Source organism: Ptychodera flava, chromosome 15 (genome assembly GCF_041260155.1).
Source record: "Ptychodera flava strain L36383 chromosome 15, AS_Pfla_20210202, whole genome shotgun sequence".
Lineage (NCBI taxonomy): Eukaryota > Metazoa > Hemichordata > Enteropneusta > Ptychoderidae > Ptychodera > Ptychodera flava.
In genome coordinates, this window is record NC_091942.1 from 26,362,698 (window position 1) to 26,379,926 (window position 17,229).

General features: G+C 35.3%; 1 protein-coding gene across 2 annotated transcripts in view; it reads right to left on the reverse strand.

The window, feature by feature from the left end:
* The window catches only part of LOC139151699 (endonuclease V-like), a 69,505-nt gene that overhangs the window by 16,962 nt on the left and 35,314 nt on the right, over nt 1-17,229 (reverse strand). The window contains exon 8 of one of the 2 annotated variants that reach the window (XM_070724653.1): nt 3,299-3,370. The exons of the other annotated variant lie outside the window; for it this stretch is intronic. Within the exon in view, the coding sequence (XP_070580754.1) occupies nt 3,299-3,370 (72 nt within the window). The remainder of the gene's footprint in view (nt 1-3,298; nt 3,371-17,229) is intronic. 2 annotated transcript variants of the gene reach the window in all.

Here is a 17,229-nt window from a genome sequence, read left to right on the forward strand (position 1 = left end):
AGGCAATGGACAGGGCATGGTAACATTATTCCAGACCTCCTATATCCGTTCACTGCAGTTCTCCCTTGTCCTTTCAATTTAAATTTTGCTCTTTCTTCCTAAATTACAGCAGTTATAGGATTGTAAGGAAATGGAGTCTGGTATTGATATTGGTAAGAATTGCCCAAAATTGCTCTGAGAAAAAACTTGACAATAGCATGTTATGTGACATTTACGTGATGTATAAAAAAGATCAAAATGAATTATTTAGAGGGCTAGTGGTATGTGTTTTGATTTTAGCTTTGGTTTAATTTCCAAGGGTCTCACAACTTGCATAGTTCATTACATAATTGCGGGTTTCTTGAAGCATGTTTCATTGTTTTGAATCACAAGAGGTCAATTTCCAGATGGACTCTGGTGTAGGTGTTAATTGACTGTAGCTTTGCTCAGCTGTGACATTATCTTAAAAAAATAAGTCTGAAGTCAGAAACAGATGTCTCTTAACTGTGTACGTGGAGGTTTTCTTTTCCTCTGGAGGCTTAAAATTTGTTAGTTGGTCTTTTTTTGAGCTTTCACATGTTGTTGCGTGTAACCAGTGAATGTAATACTGTTGATAATTTTGTCATATGTTTATGTAGGAACTGTTAAGAAGCAATGGTCTGGCAACAAACTTGCTCAGAATCAGAGGTAAACCAAGCTAATTGTGAAGCTTATGAGGACTGGCGGGAGTAGTACGCACATTTTCATTGGCGGATAGAAAGGTCACGACATAGGAGTAAGCATTAAAGTAGCAAATAGAATCGTCCGTCGCAATTCATAACATTTGTTTTTATTCAGGCAAGACACTCTACGAGGTGACCGTAGTCGATCGTCTACTACACTTTGGTTCATATTAAACCCGCTGAATAATTTGATTACACAGCTAGTGATAGATATCCGAACCATTTCAGAAGGTAAAAAATATTTAGTCGCTCAATATCCCCAGCTGCCCTGACTCTTTGAAAATGTTTGTACCTCTGGTAAGAGGGACGCGTTTTTGAGGCATATTTATGTGTTTTCGCCATGAATTGTGTTTAATTAAAACTTTTTGATTAGATCTCAGCAAAGTTCACAAAAAACCAATGATTATCAAGTGTGTATTGACTACATTACCAGCGGCAACAGGAGCGTGCTGCTCGATCGTTCAGTTCCACACTCATGTAATCACTCATATCGGCATGTAAACCAATGCTTTGGTCTTGGTGATACATACAGACTGACACCGGACGCTGGACGGATACCCATCCCAATAGCTTCTGTAGACTACAGTCTACAGTTGCTAAAAATCAGCCAGGGAAGGCTTGACAAAAAGAAAAGGTAGGAGAGTGGGGAAAAAATAATGTACCAAGTGTCAGATGAAAAAAATAATGCTACCTGATCAATCTTCTAGAACCCCCTTTTTGGATATCAAACGTTCCACCCCTTGGTATTGACCATGTTTACATAAAGAGCTACAATGGCTTGATGGCAGGAAATGTAAAAATTTGAACTATTTACAACCTTGGGTAATTTTCAATCAATGCTGTCAGTGCTATCGTTCAACTGTAAACAGCACTTAAGTTATTTACAGATTGTGAAATGCCTTCCACTGCGGGGGTCGATTATGACATCTGGAATTATCCTTGATCCAAATTTCTTATCAGTTCTTGTGTGTCTTACATGGAAAAGTTGCAAAAATTGGTCCACAATGAAAGGATTAACTTAAGCTTTGTTTTCTGGCTCAAATTTTACTACAAACTCAAAACAAATATGACAAAATTATGTTCACAGCCTTCATCACTGTCTCCCAACATATCCTGGGTTAGTATAGGTCATTTAAGGTCACAGACTGAGAAAGTTACCTAAAATATACATATTTGGGGGTTTCCCAACACTTTGAGCAAAAGTTTTACCTAATAACATCCCTCGGGACTTTTATACCAAATTACAAAGCTATCAGACAAGTTGTTTTTGAGAACAAGTTTTCTTGACCAAAAATGACAAAATTGTCTTAAAAATGCAAATTTGCATATTTCAGGACAATTTCCACACATCCAACTATTGTCATCCCTGGGCAATTGTATAACAAATATAAAAGCTATCTGTCGAGGGGGTTTAAAGAAAAAAGATTTTTTAAGATTTTTTGACCAAAAATGATAAAAATTGCCCCAAAATGGTAATTTTGCCAATTTTGTCGTAATTTCAACAAATTAGAAAGATAAACACCCTAGCAAACATCCAACCCAAATTGAGAGCAATTGGGCTGGAGGTTTCAGAGAAGAATAATTAGGGTTTAACAGGAGGAAAATAGCAAAAAAATTCAGCAAATATACAAAATTGAAGATATCTTCACGATATACATAAAACTATATCAGGTTCACCTAAGGTACTTGCATACTAATTTTCAAAGCAATCAAAACAGCAGTTCTTGAGTTAGTAATTTTTGACCATTTTCACATTTATTAAGCTCATTTGCATATTTCGGCAATGCAAATTTCATTTGAACGAAATCCCATCTATAGCCGAGCATGCATCCACAACCGTATACCAAGCTTAGAAGTGCAGCCGTTTGTTAGTTTTTGATTTTGACGGACATACTATACCTATATACATACATATACAAACACATACATACAGACGCCACCGACTTAAGCTTATACAATAACCTCACATTGTTATACCAAATGTGAGCTAAAAGAATAATAGTTCATAACTTCCACGCTAACTAAAATCTAATCAGTTCTTGCAATTAGCATACAGTACCTGTCTACCAAATCTGACTTGTTTACGTCCAGCTGTTTTTGAGTTATCGTTTAAACAGACAGACAGACACACACTCACACACAGACACACACTCACATACACACACACACACACACACTACACACACTAATACACACACACAATGTACATTTTAAAACTGCTTGGATCCTCATGCCCTAAATGGGGTAAAGATCCTTTCAAAGTCTCAAGGAAAGGACATGTTTTGACACTGGAATTTTGCATCCCTGATAGTTTGCATCCGTATTTGATGTACCAAACCGCCTGGTTTAAAATGTTTCACGCAGTGACTAGAACTTTGCACCACAGTGTATGTCATTCTGTCCTGTCATACTGAATAACAGGATAGCCATGTGTCCTCGTTTCTTGAATGAAACAGATACCTAATTCAACATAAGTGGCCATTAGCAGCATCTTCAAGGATGCTTTCAACAGTGGCAATATTACATCTACCTCTTTTCAACAATGGCTGGATGTCCTGAACTCAATAAGCTGATGATAGATTAATTTCATGGCATACCGGTATATCCAATGTAGCAAGACCACGTGGACTGGAGTATCCCATTTTTGGTGGCTTATGTGATGAGATAAACTGTTGAAAGAAAATTACAGAGCAAGGTGAATGACCTTTTTATCTGCAGAAGAGCAAGGCCTTAGTAGGAAGAGATGGAGACAATTATTAATCCATAGAATATTGTAATTTTCATTTGATAAATGGAACTACATTTCATCAATAGCACCACCTATTAATAATTGCTCTGGGAACACGAAAACATGCAGAGCCAAACTAAGTTACAAATTTGTCTCTCATTCTAGATGTATAAAAGTACCCTCAATGACACTGGGCTCACATTTGTTTTGATGTGGCAGGCCAAAGTGAGTATACCTCACTAAGTTTACCCCTGGGAACATGCATACCAAGTTTCAAAGCAATCGGAAGAGCGATTTCAGAGAAAATGTTTTTTTGACCAAAACGGGAAAAATTGCCCCAAAAATACAACTTTCAAAATTTCACCACAATTTGAGGACACTCAAGTAGGTATGTCTCTAGGTACATGCATACCAAGTTTCAATGCTATCATAATAGTTAATTCTGAAAAAATGACATTTTGACCAAAAATGCAAAAAATTGCCCCTAAAACACAAATACAAAAATTTCTCCACAATTTTTACACATCTGACAGAAGACAACCCTAGGATCAACAGTATCAAATTTCAAAGCAATCCAAAAATACTTTGGGAGCAAATGATTTTTTTACCAAAAATGGTAAAACTGCTTAAAAACTACAAAAGAAAAACAATATGAAAATTTCACCACAATTTGAACAAATCTGACAGAGGCCAACTCTAGGATCATGCATACCAAATTTAAAGGCAATGGGACGAGCGCTTTAAGAGAAGAATCTTTGACCAAAAACGGGAAAAATTGGCCAAAAAATGCCACTTTCAAAATTTCACCACAATTTGAACAAATATAACTTAAGTATAAAAACCTGCATTACCAAGTTTCAACCAAATCTGGCCCGTGGTTACAGAATTTTAGCAATTTGCAGGATTTTCCTTTTTTTTACCTAGTTTGCATATTTCTGACACTGACATATTCATTTGAACAAATTGATATCTCCACCCCTGCGTGCACCTGTACACCAAATACTAAGATGGCAGGTGCAGCAGTTTCGTTTTTGTTGTGGACGGACATACATCCGCACATACTAACATACATGCATACATATATACATACAGACATACAGATGCCACCAACCTACCATATAAGCTCTCTTTGGTATATGTACAATTAACAAATGTGAGCTAACAAAAATGATCTGCCAACATATTTTCATTTTTGCATGGAAATTCATCTGTGTTGTTAGCTGATTACTGTCAAGTGAACTTTTGATCTCAACTTGCTAGATTTTAGCTACTTGAAATTTTCAGTTGCAGCACTACAACCTTCGTGAGCAGAATAACCCGATCTCAATGTCGTGACCTTTCAGACACTTGACATCAAAATTGTGTCACAGACTTTTGGTAACTTATACCTTCCACTGTCTCTATTAAGAGATGGCTGGTTATAAACATGAATATAAATTGCCTCCTTGACACCAACATATCCACATTGAAGCACCAGATCACTTTGTGGACTTGGAAAATGTACACATTCTTAATAGGGATCCCCAATACTTCGAAAGGTTGATAGATAGAACTGGCAATGTACTTTATTTGACATACAGCAGACATCAACCAGCAACTACATTCTCCTCTGTGCCTATTCTCGATAACAAAAATAACATATTTGCTGATATTGAAAGCAGACTGGTGGTGTACACACCTTTGCAAAGGAGTTACCCACAGAATCGTTGGGGACATAGAAGTACCCCACACAATGCATTGTATGCTGCCACAGTAAAGGTTAATTACACTAATTCTCGAGAGAATTTGTGTAATTCTCATCAACATCATTACTAGATCACTTATACAAAAACTTACATGAACATTGAACAAGGGCGGACATATCAGCAAAATATATATCATGGATCTCATTATTCAACCCATGGGGTCAGAAAAGGTCGATAACCTTTGACCTGTATCTTGATTGGTTCATAGTTTTGATAATTTGCATCTTATTCCCATAGATACCACATCTCTTTGAAGAAACTTACATTAGTGTTTTGATACCTGCAGACCTCGCTGAGGAAATTTCTGTTTTGCTTATCTGTTCAAAACACCCACTGCTTCAGCAAAGGTAAATAAATTTTCTAATTGGTTCATGGTTTGGAAATCATTTGAATATCATTAGCATAAAACTGTAAAAAACTGCTTTCACTGTACAGGGGAAATTTCCATCAAATTTATATGTATACACATCCTATCTCTCCTACACATACTAAAGATGCACTAAATACTGTTGGGTGATTGGTTGATAGTTTGGTAATGATTTGAATATAATGAGCATAAAACCATGGCAAAGGCAAACACTCACACTGACGAAGAGAAATTTCCATCAAACTGGTCTATAAACATCCTTGTGTTACTCCTACACAAAGTCAAAATGAAGGAAATAACGTAGGGTGATTGGTTTTGAGTTTGGTTACATATCTCCAATTATTTAACATAAAACTCAAATGAAAGTCCCCCACATAAAGCTGGACAAATTTAGTGGCATTGTAGAACTTTCCATTTAACTATCTTGACGCATGAGTGTGTTCATCCCACACAAGGCCACCATCAAAGTAAACAAAAATGCAGGATTCTTCGCAGGTACCTCAGTCATGAAATGTTTATTTTTTATATTGACAAACACTATACAATATAAATTTGAATTACAGCATCTTAAAGTAAAGATTGTAGCTGAGTCCAGCAGTTTGTCTTACAAAGCCATGAAATCTTTTATCAACATTCACAGATTACAGGTAGACATGGACAAAACTGCAAGCACTATGTCATTATTAAAGTGAATGATGAGAATGTAAATCAGTCTAAACAAATGGTAATTAAAAGCCAAAACATGTTACAGGTTTGTCTCTCATTCTAGATGTCTAACAAAAAAGGTCTGCCTACATATTTCGTTTTATTTTCGTGTTTCTTTCAGCTTGCACCATCCATCAACATGAACACAACTGAACTGCACTGTTTGCATGCAGTGGTAATTTTGAGAGTGGACAAGATATCAATGACAAGCTCACTGTTAACAACTATATGATGTGTATATTTGATCATACATGCATTGATAATTTCTGAAATGGTTAGCATACTACTGTGAACATTACAGTAACTATTTATTACAATAAATGTTTTCATTTGGTAAAAAATGTACGAAGATAGCTCAAATTGACATGCACAAGAATAATTGCAAATCTGCCATGGAAAAGGCTGAAAAGAATATATAAGTGATCATTAGAAATACTACTCTATTGCCAATTTTTTTCTAGCCTATTCATCTCACCCCCTCATCCCCCCTCCCAACTGACACCACCCACTCACACCCCCTCTCTTGCAAACACCTCAGTTTGAAATAGAACCATATCGAACTTCAAGGGAGGTAAAAAATGAGTTAATTTTAAAAAATCATAGTCTAAAATAATCACAAGATTGTGCAAGGGTCTTATTCTGTCCAAGCAAAGATAAAAAAAATCAAGGCAAAGAATGAATTAATTTGAAAAAAACATATCTAAAAATAATTACAAGATTTTGCAAGGGTCTTTTGCTGTCCAGGCAAAAATTTATAAAAATCAAGGTAAATAATGAGTTAAATTTACATTCTCATCATTCATTATAATAATGAAATAGTGCTTGCAGTTTTGTCCATGTCTACCTGTAATCTATGAAATATGGTATCGTGTTTATCAATCTAAAAAAATTCATATCGTGACTGAGGTACCTGTGAAAGTATTATTCAAAAAATCCTGCATAAGTTTATTTTCAATGTTGCCTTGTGTGGGATGAACCCAGTTGTGTGTGCAGACAGTTACATGGAAATTTCTACTTTGCCACTAAATTTGTCAAGGTTTTAAAATGTGAGAGACTTTCATTTGATGCAGTTTCATGTTAAATAATTGGAGATATATAACCAAAATCTCAATCAGTCAACCTACAGTTTTTGTTTGTTTTGACTTTGAGTAGGAGGAATACAAGAAGCATACAGACCAGTTTGATCGAAATTTCCCCTCGTCAGTGTGAGTGTTTTCCTTTGCCATGGTTTTTATGCTAATTGTATTCAAATGATTATCAAACTATCAGCCAATCACCCAACAGTATTTAGTGCATCTTTAGTATGTGTAAGAGAGATAGAATGTGTATACATATAAGTTGGATGGAAATTTCCCATGTACAGTGAAGGAAGTTTGTTTTACAGTTTTATCTGAATTATATTCAAATGATTTTCCAAACCATCAACCAATCAGAAAATTTATTTACCTTTGCTGAAGCAGTGGGTGTTTTGAATAGATAAGCAAAACAGAAATTTCCTCTGCAAGGTCTGCAGGTGTCAAAACACTGATGTAAGTTTCTTCTAAGGGATGTGGTATCTATGGGAATAAGATGCAAATTATCAAAACTATGAACCAATCAAGATACAGGTCAAAGGTTATAGACCTTTTCTGACCCCATGGGTTAGATAATGAGATCCATGATATATATTTTGATGACACATCCGCCCTTTTTCAATGTTCATGTAAGTTTTTGTATATGTGATCTAGTATATGTGTTGACAAGAATTACATTAATTCTCTCGAGAATTAGTGTAATTAACCTTTACTGTGGCTGCATACAATGCATTATGTGGGGTATTCTCATGTCCCCCAACGATTCTATGGGTAACGCCTTTGCAAAGGTGTGGACACCACCAGTCTGCTTTCAATATCCGCAAATATGGTAGTTTTGTTATAACGAATAGATGCACAGGAACATGAAGATGCAGGAAAAACATTAACTCTAAAAATAATTACAAGATTTTGCGCGTCTTTTTTCCTTCAGCAAAACTTTAAGTAAAATCAAGGTAAAAAAATGAGTTTGATTTTAATCAATAAATTTGATTTTATTAAAAATCGTCACCTTGAAAACATTTTTTTAATTTTTTGTCAATGAATAACAATACTGTTTCTAAGCTAAATGGTGTGTGTTTTTTCATTTTTCATTTTTCTGCTGATAAATCATTGTGAGAATGAAAAATGTTCGGGGCTTGACAAAAAACCTCTATTAGGAACGCGTCCATTTCTGTGATGTCATAAGTGGCGTTCGTGAGACTCAGTGTAGAACGGAGAAGCTATACACACAATTGCAGAATGGCATCTATCTCAAGTTCTGTCTATAATTTGGAAAGTGACAATCACTCCTGCAATAGAATGTTGTTTGGAATGATGGATTTAGAGGGTAGCCAGTGATGAAGAGTCTGGTGTTACTGTTAAAACTAGAGTCAATGACACTTTGATCGCATTTGGTTACATGTGGCAAGCCAGAATGAGTGTATACACGATATTCAATAGCTTCTATGTACCTTATCTTGTGATATTCATAGTCTAGTGCATTTGCAAAAATTTTGATACACCGTCCATTGAAGTATGAAATGGTTGGCAACTTGCAACTGTTGATCACACACACTTACACAATACCATGCAACCTAGTACATCATAACTAGTGATAAAATCAGCCATACCAAACTAAACGTGTCCCTTATAATATTGTAATGCATAAAATTAATCATATGTAGACAATATTTGGTCTCTCTACGGTCTATAGTTGCACAATCGAAGACTAAGGTAATAATGGGCATTTCTCACCTTCCACTGTTAATGAAGCTGCCACACCTACATGATAATGGTATGTCCCAAACTGCCACCAAGTTAAACAAGCATTGCAGTGACATAGACAAATGAGGAAATTTCCAAACACAAACATATAGCAAGAAACCTGAAGCATCAGATATGTACATCTGTTTTAAAGCTATTCTAACCGACTTTCAAAGCATCAAACCAGGGATTTGTGTAGAAGCCATTACTTGACTTTCACAGACAAGCAATTCCATAAATATACAATATGACAATGAAAAAAACAAAATCCTTTCAAATCAAAGTTGGTACATTTCTTTTCACACAAAATTGTCATATTTACATCCACAGCTGTAAGAGTTTGTAACTAATAACCTGATCTTGTTGGATTAAGCAGCAAAGTTTACTGACTATACAGATGACACTTACATGAATATACTTATATTGTCCTGCATCTTGAAAATGAAAGACTGGTTGTATACAAGATCTGTACACCATAATTTCTTTTAGATTCACTCATAGCAACTTCCATGCAACACTTTTTGTACAATGTGGTATTTTAGCTGCCTTGCCAAGATAATCTGACCAATGTTTATTCACATTTAGTTTTCACTTTTGTTGCTCAGTAGCATTTTAGTAACCCTGATTTCATTTGAACAAATAATTTTACAGTTGAGCATGTACATGTATCTACCACAAATACACAGGTAAAATATGCAGCAATTCTCAATCTTTTGCAATTAGACCAGGGACTTCAAGAATATCATATTTGGCATTTTTGAAAACATAAAACATGCAAAACATGGTACCCCAAAACTTCTTTTAAACACAACATATTGATACATGTAGCTCTATGCTAATTTTTTTGTAAAACAGTGTGCCAGCTGCACTGCAAACTTCTGTCTTCCAATTCGCTCATATGTACTTATACAAATTTCATCAATATTTGATACATGGTAATCAAATGATCCTTAGAACTTAAAATCCAAATTTGATACCTGGTATCTGATATGTGACTCTTAAAAACGAAACTTTTGACAAAAAGTCAGAAAAAAATTCAAAAATACATATATACAAATTTTATGCTTCTCAATCAAACTATTGCATACATTGTTCCTCCTATCATACGTACCAAATAATAAAGTAATCACTCTCTTATCAATATAAATTGCAGATTATGAAAAAATCACGTTTTTTTTCTTATTTTTTTATCAACGCCTACAGATTCCATTGGATTATAGATAACCATCTACATGTAAGCATTCCGAAGTTAGCTACATCTAATATGGAAATTATTCAGTTATGAGCTCCACAAACTTGGTCTACAGAAAGACTGGTGAATGGATGGACATACAGACAGACTGACATACACAGACTGGCTGTGATGACATTGGCTTCTTAGTGTGCTTTGGCCCATGGAGAGTGATAAATATATAACAAACAGCTGGATGTAATGATAAAATAGTTATATATACAGGCACTCAGGGTGAATATTATACATCAATTTGATTAGTTTCTTGTCCTCTTTCTACTTAGTATGTGATAATGTTTAAGACAATAAACACGCAAGACAGTTATGTGTTGGCAAATACAGGCAAGCAGCTACCTTTTCTTGATTTTCATGAACAACAGATAACCTTGACTGAAATGCTTAACAACATGCAACCAATGTTTACATTTTGCTCATACACCAGATACACAGAGAGATTTCAACATACAATCATTAACTCAGAAACCCTACAGGGAAAAGTAAACATTGTTTTCTTCCAGTGCAACTGGTGCTTCCACTTTTGGAATAACTTATAACAACAATATGTCACAAGGGTGATGGCACTGAGATCAACTTAAGAATTTTAACTGTGGTGAACTTGACTATTCCTTTCAAATCCTGACCTGACTTGGAATCTTCAACTGAGATACAGTGCATTGTGAAATGTGTGCACAAAGACATTGGGGTGGACCATTTGATATTCTGGGGGGGTCTGAAGATTGATGAGGTAGCATTATTTTCTACCTGATCCACTGTACAGTATTTTTTTCCACTCTTCCACCTTTTCTTTTAGTCAAGCCTTTTCTGGCAGATTCGTTTTTCACTGACATTTGCTTGGAATCTTTTTTTTCCTGAAAATCTTCCAGATCCCCCCATCAGGATATCAAATGGTCCACCCTTTTATATCAACAATGTTTATTTAAAGAGATACAATGACAGGAAGTGTAAGAGCTATTATAACCCTGATACTCTCTCAAACATTGAAAAAAGTTTGGAATATTTGTTGGAAACCAAGCCTGCTAAAATCACCTTCAGCTGTGCTTTCTAATGATTCTTTTACCACATTTTAACACCAAATACAGTTTACCATATGAAATGCTCACAAAATCACCACATTATGTATTCTTAGTTCCTGTAGGTATAAAATCGCCAAAAATCAGAAAATCTTTTCACAAATATTTATTAATTTTGTTCATATCAACACAACATGAATAAGTTATGGAATCAATACTGTGGACTATTTCTGTAAGTTTTTTCCATAAAAAAATTAGGAAGCTTCATAAAAATAGGAAATTGAAGACGTTTCTCTGAAAATTTAAAACAAGCGACCTGGCAGCTGATAGAGCTCCTTTGTGTTATGTAGAGAATAACTTTTTGCGACACGTGTTGATGAAGGAGGAAATCTTTGACAGCACACTTCAGGTCAGCCAGACCAAAATGGCAAATATAGCTGCAAAAATATGTAATTGAAGAAGATATAATTCGAACATATTAAATTAAGATCATACATAGAAAAATTTCAACTCAATATCAAAGCTATTAAAAAAGATTTTGCAAAACAAATTTTTTGACCAAAATAGCAAAAATTGCCCCAAAAATACAAAATTGCAGATTTCATCCTGATTTCAATATATCATATTAAGATAAACCTTACAAACCTGTATACCAAACATCAAAGATATCAAACGAGCAGTTTTGAGAAATATATTTTTTGACCAAAAATGAAAAAATTGCCCAAAAAATACAAAGTTGCAAATTTCATAGGAATTTGAATATATCTCATTTTGATCAACCTTATGAACCTGAATACCAAATACCAAAGGCATCAGATGAGTAGTTTTTGGAGGAAAAAAATTTTTGACCAAAAATAGGGAAAATTGCCCCAAAATTACATGTCAAATACTAAACATAGGGCCAAAGTCCCTGAAGCTACTATAGACATTGATACAAAATTAAGTATTTCCTGACTGTATGAAATTATCTCACTAAGGTCATCCTAGGGACATGTAAACCAAATATTAAAGCTGTCCGACCAGCGGTTTTGAAAAAAAAAGCGACTCAACAGTTGACAGAGCTCTGCTGTGTTATGTAGAGAATAACCTTTTGTGACACATGTATTGATGAAGAAGGTGGATATCTTTGATTAACATTGTGAGTTCTGTTTAATAAGTTGAGACTGTACATACTCAGAGAAAGCACACTGAAGAGATAAAGGTTTGAAACTTAAGAAGTTCAAGGTCATCAAAAGCATTATAAGGAATCATGTTACACTTTCATTGCACTGTTTACACAGATTGCATAATTGCTATAAATAGCACATGAGGAATCTTTATACAGCCCAGCTTTACCATAAAAACCCTATCACTTTGACCACTCTTTTAATTGACCACTCTATTTTTTTCCTCAAAAGTAATTTTATTTTATCCTTACCAAGTCAACCATAAATGGAAATTAGAACTTTCTCTATCTCTATCTCTATCTCTATTGACTATTTTGAGCAATTTCTTTTAGATAACATACAGGGCACAATAAATGATGGTTCAGAATATGTCAAAGTTGGGATTCAGGAAAGTTGCCTTTACATGTTTTAATCCTCCAAGATGGTAAGCATTTCACTATGAACTGTCAAAAAAAGTTGAACTTTCTGATAATTCTACACTAAAATTATTTTGGCTTTGATGATTTCCTAATTAATTCAATTATTTAAAAATCATATTAATTATTTTTTTCTGGGTGAATTGATAGGGTTTATACAGTACAAGAATTACATACAATGTAAGTCAAATTTTGACCAAAAATGACCAAAAAATTCCTTAAAAATACAGATTTGCATATTTCATCACAATTTGAACAAGTCTAAGTTGGGTTACCCCTATGGACCTGTATACCAATAACAAAGCTGTCTGACCAGCGGTTATGAAGAAGAAGATTTTTTACCAAAAACACCTTTTTGGCATTAATTTGCATATTTCAACAATATCAAAAATACCGTCAATGACGCTGTACCTTCTCTAATGTGTGGCCAGGTCAGGTAATTGGTTGTTGGCATGGAGTTGTTGGTAAATAGTTGATGATGTAGGGGCATGAGGTGGGATATGGACCCAAAGAACCCAAAAGATGATTAAATATATCAATCAGAAAAATTCTAACCCACAGTATAAAATGCCTAAAGATAGTTCAATGTGCAAAAAAGTTAAATAATTCAAAAATAAGAATTAACAATCCAGACATAGTAATGACGCACTTCCCTACTGACCTGAGTGCATGTGAAATACACAACCTGGCATCTATAAATTACATGTACCAGTATACCAAGTGATCATTTTAAGTCACTTTTAACTGTTTTAAATGGATTTTCCAAAGAGTCCTGTGGAAATGATGAAAAAACGCTTATCTGGTATTGTGTTTGTAAAACCTCATGGCTGATAATTGTCATAGTATTGAAAAAAAATTGAAAGTGAAGAAATTACTGTTTTTGATAGGCATATTTACCTTGAAATACATGACCGTGTAAAGAATATATGCTAAATAAGTGTTTAAGAGTAAATTTCTTTTCAAAAAATAATTTAATCTGTGACCAAAGGATTTTATTCTTTGAGTTTACAAATTCAAACATTGCAATTTGTTCAATCATCTTGTGCAGTGCAAAATTTATAAAATCACTGAAAAATAAAAAAATTGGCAGAATTACAGTCTTTGTGATGTAAAATTATGGGTTGACATCACGATAATTGTTAATCTGTTCGAAGTACTACTATACTATAATTTAAATTAAAAAAGAAAAGTTCATGCAGAAATGGTAACATATATTGTCAGCAATGTAGTGTTAATTTTGACTTTACATCAAAATATGCCTTTGCTGGATACCAAATATATAGGGCGAAATATTAAAATCAGCCATGTTCAGCAAAATCCACACAACAGCATTGATCCTTTTCTAATTTGATTTGATTTGCTTATGTTATCCTTGTATGACAGTCAGTACAATATGGAACTTGAACACAACACAGTGAATATAAAGTATGCTGTAAATGAAATGGTGTGGCTGCATCCACATGCAGCAATAGGAGTGTCTTTGTCTCTCACCCCTCATTTCCAACCTCTCCCATCCCTGAAAAAATAGTTTGGTCTTATATTTATAATGTTAATAATTTCTGTATTTGTTAAAATGTGCGCATCTCAAAAACTTTTGATCATAAACATTTTCATTTTTTATAGCTGACCAGTCAGTTAACCTGTTTATTTTGAATATTTGCGCATTTTTCCTCAGTTTTTGACATTTTCAGAATACCTTCTTATTCAATTTGTCATTTTCTAAAAGTTAAAAGGCTCCTTTGTGTGGTCAAGCTTTCCACAAGCATCAAATGTGGTACTTCATATAGGAAGGTCTGCCTCTAGAGGGCGGGCATCATGAACAGTGTTTGTTAGTTACTATATTTCCTCCACATAAATTTCTGATTGTACTGTAAACATTGAACATGGCCGACGTCCGATTTTCCTGTCTAAAACTTTCACTCATTTTCGTTCATATGACTCTGAAACTCCAGGAAACGATTGGCAAGAAAGAGTTATCTTGAAATATTGAGATACTCGCCGATATTTTGCAAAATTAAATGAGAAAAAATGCAAGGAAAATGCCGACTGGCTAACATCTGCAGATTATGCAACAGGCCCATATCACGTGAGGCCATGAGGGGATATCCACGCAACTCAGTACCAAACACTAGCGCACACAGAGTGAGCAAACACAAAGTGAGTACCCCTAACGTCAGCTCAGTAGTCTGTAATAGATAGTAGTCAACTAAGAAACCTTGGAGAAAGGCTTAACACTGGCTATGCCGCTAAGTCCCATTTGATTTTTGTCACAGCTCAAAATCGTCTCCTACACCTCAACCTGAACAATGAACACCCCACCAGTTTATGATATGACCCATCACAATGGCATGACGTCAACGGATCTTGACAGACGGAAGTATTGACAGACGGAAGTAGTTGACACCAGCATACTGGTTTTCAACTCTAATACCTTCTCTGTCTATAAATAGACACGAGAGGTAAAAATTAAAAAAAATAGTTTCTCAAAATCATATTTTTCATCTACACAACAAATATCAAATCAGTAAGTACTGCGGTTCTCAAGATATTAGAGTGGACGGACGCCTCACAAACGGACATACATACATACATACATACATACATACATACATACATACAGACTGACGACGGACGCCGGACGGATACCCATCCCAATAGCTTCTATAGACTATAGTCTATAGTAGCTAAAAATTCACTACAAGTTTTACAAACTTGACTGAGGTCATCCTGAGGAACATGGATATCAACTTTCAAACCAATCGGACAAGCTGTTTCAGAAAAAAAGTATTTTTTACTAAAATCTGGAAAAAATTACCCAAAAATACAAACACGCAAATATCATCCTCAGTTATACACACCTAATTAAGAATACCTAAAGGAACCTACATACCAAGTTTCAACCAAATCTGACCAACGGTTACTGAGTTTTAGCAGTTTGCAGGATTTTTCCTTTTTTACCTCATTTGCATATTTTTGACACTGACATGTTCATTTGAACAAATTCACATCTCCACCCCTGGGTGCACCTGTACACCAAATACTAAGCCGGTAGCTGCTGTAGTTTAGGAGTTTTTGATCTGGACGGACTAACAGACATACATACATACATACATGCATACACACAGACGACATGTAAATGAGATGCAAATGAAATGATTCACCTTATACGATAAGCTCTCTTTGGTATACCAAATGAGAGCTAAAAATGATTCCATTGGAAATATTGTGAGATAGATTTTGTGCCTCACCTCAGCTCAGTTCGCTCTGCGTGAAATGTCTCCCAGGACCAGTCAACTGCTAGACGAGTCAGTAGGTCAACGCAAACAATCCACGGCTTCACAAGAAATCTAGAAAATTTTTTGACCTACCTGCCCTGTTCTTTACAAAAGTTATTAGAGCAGAATATTACTTTTATCAGGCCTTGTTGCCTGTGGAATTGATCCTGTACTTTCCTGGAGTACATAAATAAAAACACCTGACATGCCAGGCTGACCCAGGTCGCTTGGCTTTTTTTTCTCGGTGCGCGGAACAGCAGGCCAAGGCCATTGCGTTGACACCCCCTCTCCTTGATCAACAATGAGCCTACCAGAGTACATTGCTTTAATGTCACCTCACCACAAACGTGACAGTCGATTGATTTTAGTCAAAGTCCTTCAATTCATTCTGTTTTGATATTTGTATGCCCACAAACTTGGGGCTAGTCTAGTCAGACACCGATGCAGGAAATATTCGGAGCCAATATGGCCGCCAACCCACGTTTTGATTTATCGCCGATAAATTGACTTATCCCATTGTTGACATTTCTAATGGAAGAGGACATTTTAGAGCATGATTTGAGCATAGGATGCTTTTTCTTGTATACCCAAGCATACGAACTGAAGAGGGTCCCAACCCTGAAACTGACAGCAGGATGCAGTCCATCGGAAGGTTGATTGAAAATTGCTGGTTGTCTATTCGAGGCCCTGCTGTATCCTGCACAATGGACCTTGCCAAACGGTGAACTCAAGGTTGCTTGGTTCTGTATATTTAATTACAGTTTCGTAATTAATGATACGAATAGCAGACCGAAACCACTGTATATAGAGCCTGGGAAAAAAGTGCAAAGTTTACACAATGCATTTATTAACTGAGCTGGCGAGCCTGATTTCATTACGCAATACGTCCAGTGTCGGTGTGGTGGATGAACAGATTTACAGCTGTAGTGTTTTAGGTGTTATAACATAGTGCAGTTCATCAAGTAGTGCAGTTTAGGGAGCTACTAATCATGAAAGGCTTGAGTCTCGCTCATAGAATATCCTGAGTGGGTCGGCTCCATGTCCGGGC